Source organism: Leucoraja erinacea, chromosome 4, assembly GCF_028641065.1.
Source record: "Leucoraja erinacea ecotype New England chromosome 4, Leri_hhj_1, whole genome shotgun sequence".
In the NCBI taxonomy this organism is placed as follows: domain Eukaryota; kingdom Metazoa; phylum Chordata; class Chondrichthyes; order Rajiformes; family Rajidae; genus Leucoraja; species Leucoraja erinaceus.
The window spans coordinates 70,099,529-70,110,613 of NC_073380.1; the positions used below are offsets into that span (position 1 = coordinate 70,099,529).

Sequence of the window (11,085 nt, forward strand, 5' to 3'; positions counted from 1 at the left end):
GAAGCACTATCATATTCCTACACAAGCCAGGAAGTTTACAGATTTTTTTCCTTGTACAGTGCCGACCATAATGTTTGGGACAAAGACACGTCATTTATTTATTTGCCTCTGTACTGCACAATTTGAGATTTGTAATAGAAAAAAATCACGTGTGCTTAAAGTGCACATTGTCAGATTTTAATAAAGGCCATTTTAATACATTTTGGTTTAACCATGTAGAAATTACAGCAGTGTTTATACATAGTCCCCCCATTTCAAAGTGCCATAATGTTTGGGACACAGCAGTGTCATGTAAATGAAAGTAATCATGTTTAGTATTTTGTTGCATATCCTTTGCAATAACTGCTTGAAATCTGCGATTCATGGACATCCCCAGTTGCTGGGTGTCTTCTCTGGTGATGCTCTGCCAAGCCTGTATTGCAAGCCATCTTTAGCTTATGCTTGTTTTGGGGGCTAGTCCCCTTCAGTTTTCTCCAGCATACAAAAAGGCATGCTCAATTGGGTTCAGATCGGGTGATTGACTAGGCCACTCAAGAATTGATAATTTGTTAGCTTAGAAAAACTCTTTTGTTGCTTTAGCAGTATGTTTGGGATCATTGCCTTGCTGTGGAATGAACCGCCAGCCAATTTGTTTGAACTTGAGCAGATGGGGTGTGTCTATACAATTCAGAATTCATTATGCTACTACCACCAGCAGTTGTATCATCAATGACGATAAGTGAGCCTTCAGCAGCCATACATGCCCAGGCCGTAACACCCTCACCGCTGTGTTTCACAGATGAGGTGGTATGCTTTGGATCTTGGGCAGTTCCTTCTCTCCTCCATACTTTGCACTTGCCATCACTCTGATATATATGAATCTTCATTTCATCTGTCCACAAGACCTTTTTCCAGAACTGTGGTTGTTCCTTTTAGTACTTCTTGGCAAACTGTAACCCAGCCATCCTATTTTTGCAGCTAACCAGTGGTTTGCATCTTGCAGTGTAGCCTCTGTATTTCTGTTCATGAAGTCTTCTGTGGACAGTGGTCAATAACAAATCCACACCTGACTCCTGAAGAGTGTTTCTGATCTGTCAGGCAGGTGTTTGGGGATTTTTCTTTATTATAGAGAGAATTATTCTGCCAGTCCCTTTGTGATTAGTAAGCTCTCCAGTGCTTTCTTTCTTCTTAATGAAGTTCCAAACAGTTGATTTTGGAAAGCTTAAGGTTTGGCTAATGTCTCTAACTGTTTTATTCTTGTTTCTCAGTCTCATAATGGCTTATTTGACTTTCATTGGCACAACTTTGGTCCTCATGTTGATAAACAGCAGTAAAAGTTTCCAAAGGTGATGGAAAACTGGAGGAAACATTAGGTGCTGGGAGCTCTTTTCTACCTGCATCGAGGAGGCATTTAAACACACCTGAGCAATTACAAATATCTGTGAAGCCATGTCCCAAACATTATGGTGCCCTGAAATGGGGAGACTATGTATAAACACAGCTGCAATTTGTACATGGTGAAACCAAAATGTATAAAAATACCCTTTAATAAAATCTGACAATGGGCACTTTAACCACATGTGAATTTTTCTATTACAAATCTCAAATTGTAGAGTACAGAGGCAAATAAATAATTGATGGGTCTTTGTCCCAAACATTATAGAGGGCACTGTATGGTCAACAAAATTGTGTTTCTACACTGTACAATAGTTATGACGTACCATCTTTCACCTGTTACTAACTTAATTTGAAAATACATGTTGACCAGAAACATTGCAAGTTCATATTTCTAATGTTTGATTTGATTGATTTTTCTCCACAGGTACACAAGAAAGATAAAAAGTACAAATGTATGGTTTGTAAAAAGTTCTTCACTTTAGCAGCCAGTGTTGGTATTAGGCACGGATCTCGAAGATATGGTGTATGTTTGGATTGTTCTGGAGGTGATAGACCGCCAAAAGGTGACCATGATGGTATGGACCTGATGGTTGATCCAGAATTTTTTAAGGAGCAACAAGAAGAACAGGATGAGCCAGGTGGATTGGAACAGGAAGAAAACGAGAGAATGGTTGGTGAAGATGTACCAGATGAAGAAGGAGCAGGGAATATCGATAAAGAGCAATGGGAAGATGCAGAGGCTAGTGAGACATATGTCATATTAGACAATGACTAGCTAGTACTTAAGCCCTTGTGTTATAAAACTAAAATGTTTAATTATGGTTATTCACTGTATTGACAAACCCCAAGAATTTTATTTGAATTTCAATAATTATGGATTGGCAACAAAACACTAAATTTTTGGTATTTTGCTGATTATTGTAACTATTGGATAATTGATATTTTAATGATTGTAGTTAGTGGTTCATCCACAGTAATGATGGAAGAGTCTTGGGGTCAGTGAAGGGCAATTCCTTATAATAACTGATACTGATATTACCACATTCTTTCCCCATGATCTATCTGAAAAAGTATGAGGTAAAAATGTAATAGCATCTCTCACTGACTGGGATGCAAAAGAAAATAAGAACATACTGAATTCTTGTTAACAGGAGAAGGTCACCCGACACAAACAAACCTATCATTTCTGGAATTGTGAACCCCTGGGTTTACCTATCTTTTATGTATTGCTCTGTTCAAAGCAAAATATCCATTTGGCTCTTGACATCATTTGTTTACTCGCATTTCCTGATGATTATTCCACAACTTCCATTTTTTGGATGAATTATTACTGTAACCTATTCTGTTAATTCAACATTCTTAAATTGTCCCCTATTTGATTCCATCACCTTGATGTTTGCCTGAGTAAGTTGATTGGTCATGAGAATGTGATCTTGGGTCATGTTAAACTCTCCTTTTTATCCAAAGAACATTATAGTCTTATAATTTAATTCCTTGTACTCAGGATCTTTGTTCATCTTTCAACTTTCATGAAAGCGGTATTTTAATCCCGGATAGGCAAACAAAACTGAATAATATTGCGTTTGGAGTCTGGCCATTCCCAGCTGCAACTATAATCGTGGAATGAATAGGGTTTGACATTTCAAAAAAGATTGGGTTTTAACTTTGATTTCTGGAGTGTCTTTTTATTGTATGCATTTTCAAGGCTCAACCTTGCAGGCAAGAAAGCCCATTTAATTATATTACGTAGGTGCTAGTAACTTAATTTTTGAAGTGTTAGTCTGCCGTAAGTAAAGCCAGCATGCAATCACTGGAGAAGTAATCTGCAAAATAAATGGCATCTGAGGTAAATGATTGCAGATTGTGACATTTAAACAAAATAAATTCACTGTACAGCATCATTAACAAAGACCATGCTTAATACAATCTTATTTCTGTGAACTGAGGGGGAAACAACTGGATATGTACTTTTAAACTGGTGATTTACTAGTTATAAAAATAGAATAACTGTCTTATTGAATAAATTAGTGTAATTGAATTCCAATTGACCTAAAAGCAATGAGGAGAAAAAGTAATGTATGAGTATGATTATATATATATATATATATATATATATATATATTCATGCTACTTAAAGATCTATTTAATGTAAAGTTATATGATCCTCCCCTGGCATTTATGATTCTGAATTTCTTTACACACTACATAATGAAATGCCATTACTTGTGGTTTTACAGGGGAGAACACTTCAGATTTTGGTCCTTCAGTTTACCTGCAATTGAGTATAGCCTTTGTTTTAAACTAGAGAGAAAGGCTGTCAATATTTTTGTTTGCAGCATTCCTCTTAGCCATTTTGTTTAAAAAAATGATCCATTGTGAAAAGAGAAATTGCTGGGGCAATGAAGAGGATTGTTTGATCTAATTGAGCAATTTGAAAATGACCCACTGCCAAGTAAATTAAGATTGAGACAGATCAATATGAAATTACCGACAATTGCTTGAATTAAATACAGGTTAGTTCATGTAGCGTTACAGCGAAGCTTCTAAAGACAAGATCTGCTTCAGTCAAAGCATAAAAACCACTGGAAATACTCATCAGGTCAGGCAGCAATATTTAAGAGAGCAACGTGTGTTAACTTTCCAGGTCGAGTTTTCATCAGAACTACTTAATTGTTGTGCAGTTAAGAGTATTTTGAAGTTTTTGCTTCAATCTAAGCATTCAAGGCATTTTGAAAGATGGCTATAGAAGATATAAAAAACATTAAAACCCATTGTAAAACACAAGTTGCTTGATATATCTCCCCTCTCCCCCCCCCCCCCCCGCCCCCGTGAACATAATGTAACCAAAACTACGACTATGCTTTTGCATACTCCTGTAACTAATAACAATGATTCCGTTGAGATCATACATTTACTTTTTTGTTACGTTTTTTAAACTGTTAAACTACAGTTACAACCAATAAACCTTTTCCCCGGTTTTGTAGTTGAGAACATTCTTGGTTTCTTCCCTTTGGGGAAACTGCTCCTGTATTTAGGAGTTGAGATTGATTTCAGAAACCAGAATTTTCTGCAGAGAAATGTAGTATCATCATTGTTTTGAGAAAGTTCCAGAACACCGAGACTAATATATAAGTACTATTATTGTTTTGTTTTTTTAAAGAGAGCTGCTTCAAACAAACAATTTGCAATGGTATTGTTAGAAGACATTTAAAGCTATTATAAATGAGCACATCAAACCAAAAAGATATATTGAAAGACTGCTGCATTTTTTAGATAGTGGCTGTGGCAGGTTCTGTGTCACTTTTCATGACTCCAGAATTTCCAATCTGCATTAGATGAGTAACTATCTTAGTCAAAAATAGCAACAATAATATAATTGTAAATTTTGGCATTGGAGGAAATAAAATGGGGGCTGGTAGTTTAAGGGGAAATTGTGTTCTATAAAATTCCTTTCATTGTGTTTTGTATTATGGAATGCAGTATCCTTAGCATTACAGCTTTTTATTTTTCCAGGCTTTATGTCCTAATCTGATGATCCTACTGTAGTTTAAAGCGGGTAAGCGAGCAAATGTGTAATCTGTTTAAGTAAGCAGCTTCAAAGATGAACAGAACGCCACTCACAAAAACCTCCATAAACTTTCTCAGAGTTGATTTTGCTAGAAATTATTAAAAATGAGAATACAGGCTGTTTTTTGTCCTGAATGATAGCAATCAATTCAGCACAAATTAAAACATTGCCCCTTAGTCTATATACTTACAATGCATTGCCCCATGAAATGCAATATTTCCACGTTTGGCCATTGGACTGTATTGTGCTTTAAAACTGAGCAAGATGATTTTGTGTGTATATTAACTTTTTCTGTAAGTTCTGCACACAAACGTGAAGAATTTATTTTAAATGGGTTTGCTGAAAGGTCTCTAAAAATACAGAATATGACGCTGTGGGCTCACTACACCTTTTATATACCAGTAATTATATTTCCACTGGCTTTGAAAGAGGTTTAGCTCAATGCTATTCTGCTCTTGTACTCAATTTTCAGATATTTATCTCTTTTAAAGAAAGCTAATTATTTTTGTTTCCATGCCAGTAGGCGATTGGTATTCCACATTAGTCTTGTCACTGATGTCATTACAATTTAACATGTTTATCTGATGAGAGATTATCAAGCCAAATAAGAGGTAACTTAATAGCTTGTTCATATTTATGTCTTTTTAATATTTTAACATTTTGAAGAATATGTTGCCCTTTTAATACTAGAGGCAATCTTATGGAAAGTTAAGATCAAGATAATTTAGGAATTGTATAAAGTTAACTCTTTATATAGTCTTGACTATTTATACTATTGCAGGTTGGTATTAATGCACTTTACCATGTTTTGAAACAGGACACAGTGATGTCACTGCATTGACAATTGTGCATGTTAGAGAAACTTTAACCTTGGCTCTGATAAAGATATAGAAATTCTTATAAAAGTTTGTGGCCCCTTGATGTTAATCTGCACTCTCTTATCCTAATTTATGCCCCAAAATGTTGTGCCTCTCAGATCATTCGACCCCAACTTTTTCTTAGTCTTATAATAATTGCTTGTATATATTTTTGAAACATTTTAATCGAGGTTTCCACATACTATCTGCTGACACTTTGTCACTTATCGTCCTCTTGTTCTCTAATAATGTAAGTAGACCGTGGGTTGGTGTGCTAATGTTACTAAATACATGCACCCCTGCCAGAAAAAAATTAGAGTTGCAGACATCACTTTTTGAGATCATCAATGCACTAATTAATGTTAGTACAGAAGGGAATTAATTGTCAGTCTTTACAGCCTGTTTTTATTTACCCCTTCCCAGATGAAATAACTTAGTTTCACAAGGAGATGTCAGTGTACAGTACTGCAAGGTGTTGTTGTATATTGCAATGGTCTACGCTTTAAAAAAAAAAAGGATAATTTTATGAAACATATTATTTTACAGTTGTAAAGACTAATGCCACTGTAATTTAGGCCACAGCTACCAAGATACATTTCTGTTCCAAAAAATGGACCGTGATCCATTTTCTTCAGCTTTAGATCTCGGTAACCAAAGATATAACAGAATACAAATTTATGGTTATTCAAAAGAATGCAACATAATTATCCTGAAAAATAAGTTGTAAAATTCTGAGATGTTTGTGGTAGATTCTTCTAGTTTTGTCACTTGAGTTTATTCAAACAATTTTATTCTTTTAAAGGGCAATACGAATAGTTTTTAATTCCACGTGGATTAAATATTTAAATATGAGTTAGATCAAATAATTAAGACAATTAGTTACAAATTTATATCGATTCTGTCTTTGGCTGTAATTTTCCATTGGTGTTGACAGCTATTTGTAGTTTAAATTGGGTGCAGCAAACCATTTGATTAGATTATACCTTTTTCAGTTTTGTATGTGCCAAACTTGAAGTGTTTAGAGCTAAGCAAGATTTAGGAACGTCAGAAAGCCAAGTCAGAATGCCCTGTGAGGATTTGCCCGCCACTGATTATTATGAAACATAGCATTCTATTGTTTAAGGCAGTTGTGTGTCTAATCCATAAAAAAAGTTTATATTGTATATGTGATCAGCAAGTCTGACAATTTGTAACTGCAGATATGTTAATTATCCACGAGACAAAATTAATAAGCTGTGCTTTGGAAAGTAATTTTTGCAGACTTTTAAATAGTACATTTTAGTCCCATTCTTGTTTCCTATCAGTTATTTATTTAGTATAATGGATTTATTTTCACTGTATAGACTGCTGTGTGTAATAAATATCAGTAGTTTATAGTGGCAGCATAAAGCAGCTGATTTATTTATATGGAGGAGGGAGAAGAAAGGGAGGATTTCTGACTAGAACAATGAGTTGATTGAGGTGTTTGACAAAATACAAATTGTAGAAATGTTTCTCATTTTAAATAATTCTGTATGAATGTAATTATGATAATCATAATTGGCCATGGAATTTACCTCTGATTTAGGAGTCATGACTTTTAAATGATAGGTTGGTTGATCTGGTCAGTAAATATTGGCGATTCCCTCATTGTGTAGACCAAACATGCTTTTCTGCAATAATGGATTTTTTTTATAGCAAAAGACGATTGGGGAAAAATGTGTAAGGGCACTGATACAATGATATTAAACCACATAAGAATTGATTTCGGAGCCAGTTCCATAAGATTAAATTAGGTGGAGCTTCTGGATAGTGCATTGCATTCAGCTGATGCAATATAACACGTTCTTTTTTTTTTAATACTTTATACAAATAATATATATACACTGCAGTAACTATATATTTTCCTATGAGTGTGATTGCAGTTCAGTTTAAGAAAATCATTCATTCTTGAGAGATTAATGGTCCTCAAACATTTGTGTTTTGCTTTGAAGTTACTCAATAGTTGACGGCAATTTCCTTGCAAAAGCGATTTAAACATTAAATTAGGATCAAAACGCCTAACAATCAATTTTCAGATTTTGTTGAATAGAAGCAAAGAAAAATCTGATTAGAATCTCTAATTTAGTTATATTCTCACATCCTGTAGATGGTATTTATAAAAAAAAGTTAGGGGCAAAAGAGGTAAAATCAATCAAATATGTGTCTCATCATCAAAATGGAAAATTGTAATATTACATGAATGGGAGACCAAAATGTGGTTTAGATACTCAGAATGGTTGTCTTTGCAACAAACACTATAGTTGTCATTGCACACTGGTCAAAAGCAGTAACCCAGAAGATTAAATTTTCAATTATTTTAGAGGTCATTGGAAAATAAAAACATATTGGTGCCAGAATTCAAAAGAATTGTATGCATTAACATCTACATAATAGCCTAATGGAAGCTTTAATCTTGCTGTATTGCTGTTGTTCCCGAGGATTGTTACTTTGTAAACACTGACCAAGAAACTATGCATGTTAATTTTCAAAACCCAAATCGACAGTCTAACATTTATATATCTCATGGGTGTCAATATATAAAATGTGGCACCATGTACACACACTCTTTGGTTGCTTTTTGTACCAAACTCTAGTTTTGAAGCACTGAACAGAAGAGAACATTTGTTAATATGAATGTGACACAAGCTACCAGGGCAGATCCTTTACGCTTTGCTATGCTTGTATGTAAGATTATGGAAATACTTTTCCTTTGGAAAATGGTAACAATTGGGTGTTTCTCATTTTGGAACTTGTTAAAGAAACTCCAAGCTCTAACTCACTTATATTCAATACACTGGGGTCTGCCGAATATTGTTCTTGCACTATATTATTTCATTTACAGACTAATGCAACTTCAGTTTCTTAATTACATTTTGCTCGTGATTAAACCAAAGTAATTTTCTCTTGATTTTGTTAAGAATAAGTTAAACCTCAGGAAGTAGACCAAAGTAGTGTTGTAGAAAACAGATAAATGGTTGGGGATACTGGTAAATGGAGAAACTGTCCATTTAAGATTGTTAAAGATTCCTTGATACTGGTCAAATAAAAGCACGGGGTTGTATCAGCTTCTGTGATCATTCATTCTATACCCAATAACATAAAAAAAATTGGTCATCTCAATGCTTTTTGTGGAATTCAGTTGTGAACAAATGTTGCATAATAGTTGATGCATTACTGGTAATTCGTTATATGGATGGCACTGTGACATTTGAAATTTATGTTGTTACAGTGTATAAAACGTTCTTTGAAATCTGATTTTTTTAAATGCAAAAACTGAACTTATGGCCACCAGAAGTTATACTTGTCACCAGAATATCTCTGAGTAATTAAGGCTGACCTCGGATAAGATGAAACATTTAGTTTGAAGCCTGAATTTTGAATGGGATGCTAAAATTATAAGGGCCAGGAGGGTTTGTGTATTAAATGAGTTGTACTAAAGCCTGGACTTTCTTTAAAAAGATTTGTTTGAACAAGTTGATTTCCTCCCCTCCAAACCTTCCCATATTTCTCCAAAGGCCTCAGGGTAACCACAAAAACATAATGTATGGATATGAAAGAGTTCACTTTAAATTATGATAATAGTTCTGTGTTGCACATTCATTTTTCTTGTTACTAATTTTCTTTTAACTTTGATGTGTTTTAATATGTACATTTGATAAATGATCAGTTTGTAGATTGTATTCTGTAAACTGTAAATTCTTTTTCTAAAGACTTAACAATTATTGGTGACTATTTTTGCTTGTCTAAGCTGGTGCTATACTTGTACTAAACACAAATGTTGAATGATTTGTTTTGATATCTTGGATCTTTAATCACACTTTATATGTTTCACCATTGAATAAGAACGTGATTTTAATCAGACAGCTGTGTTGAATTTGTGATTTTCACTATCAATGCAGGCAATTAGTGTGTCTCGTATTGAAGTGGCAGATTCTGAGAATGTATTAAACCATGTTCTGGGAACAGAGTTGATCTTTAAACATGAATTTTTAGCAATATCAGTGAGTATAACTGGTTATATTAGGTGAAACATTATTTCATCCTTCATGATTACTCAACCATTGTCCCTGTATCTTCGGCTGCCTTGGCCTTAAATTTCAATTGTCCATCTTTAAATATTTCCAAATCTTTACATGTCTTCCAGTTGCTCCATAGAATTTACCCAATTTCAGTATGCTTTAGATCATCTTCCCTATTGGTCTTGTGCCTTACCATTATTTTTTTTTGTTTGATAACGCTCCGACAAGTGCCTTGGGATAATTTGCTGCTTTAAAGGTGCTATATAAATGGAAGTTGTTCATATTCTGCAAAATGCAGCTGTTTGTTTTGTTTCATTTACTAACAGAAATTGCATTTGACACCAACAAATGTACATTATGAGCAAGCAGCAGTTAAAGCCATATTTGTGTTGGAGGATAAAAAGCAATTTAAAGGCACGACTTGGTAGTGAGAGGGAAGAAAGTATTTGGAAGAACAGTAAAAAACTCACATTTGTGAAATCACCTTAATATGACCGATGAAATGATATTGTGTGTTTAATCTGTGTAGTGAATCCGCAATTTCAGAAAGTGCAAAAATATGCCAGCATTCCTGCTTTGGACACTATTTCCCAACTTGACCAACAAATTTCCAATGCTCCTTCCTCAATATCAATGAAGAATAACAGTTGGATGAGGTAGCATTGTTGTTAATGGGGAAAGATTGTTTTCTTAAGTTAATGGAGTGGAGGATCTACTGTATTAAATTGGTTGTACCATTTACATTTCCAAAGCTGTTCTGATCATATCCCCAAACCCAATTAAATAACAGGTCAGGTTTCCACCAATTAAGTCCACTTCCAACTTTACAAGCTCGTTGAAAATAATACACTAACGGGCATCTTTTTAAAGTTTTAAACATCAAAAATATTTAGTTTACGAAGAAGCTAATTGCACCAATGGAACTAGAAAATTATCAGTTTTGGGTTAATTTTGGTTATTTATATTAGGACTGCTTTCAGGTTTTGAGATAAACAATAAAAGTATCTTGTAAAAGCATCTTTAGCTGCATTAATAAATACACCAGATTACTATTCTAAAATGAAATGTTTTAAAAGTATACAAGGGATTAATAAACAATTGCATTCCAAAATGCTCTACTGTTTTGGTTCATAGAAGATCTTTCGATTGAATTATGCTAATTACGTTTTTATCTAGATAGCTGACTCTACCCAAACCAAGAAGAACTTGTTCAGACTAAAATAGGGGTAAATACAATTATTAG

At 34.1% G+C, this 11,085-nt stretch overlaps 1 protein-coding gene across 1 annotated transcript in view; it reads left to right on the forward strand.

Annotated features, from left to right (window-relative positions):
* zbtb10 (zinc finger and BTB domain containing 10) overlaps positions 1–10,135 on the forward strand; it is a 53,516-nt gene extending 43,381 nt beyond the window's left edge. Inside the window, exon 5 of the mRNA XM_055634551.1 lies at positions 1,802–10,135. Coding sequence (XP_055490526.1) covers positions 1,802–2,152 — 351 coding nt within the window. The 3' untranslated portion in view covers positions 2,153–10,135. The remainder of the gene's footprint in view (positions 1–1,801) is intronic.
* Positions 10,136–11,085: the final 950 nt, after the last annotated feature.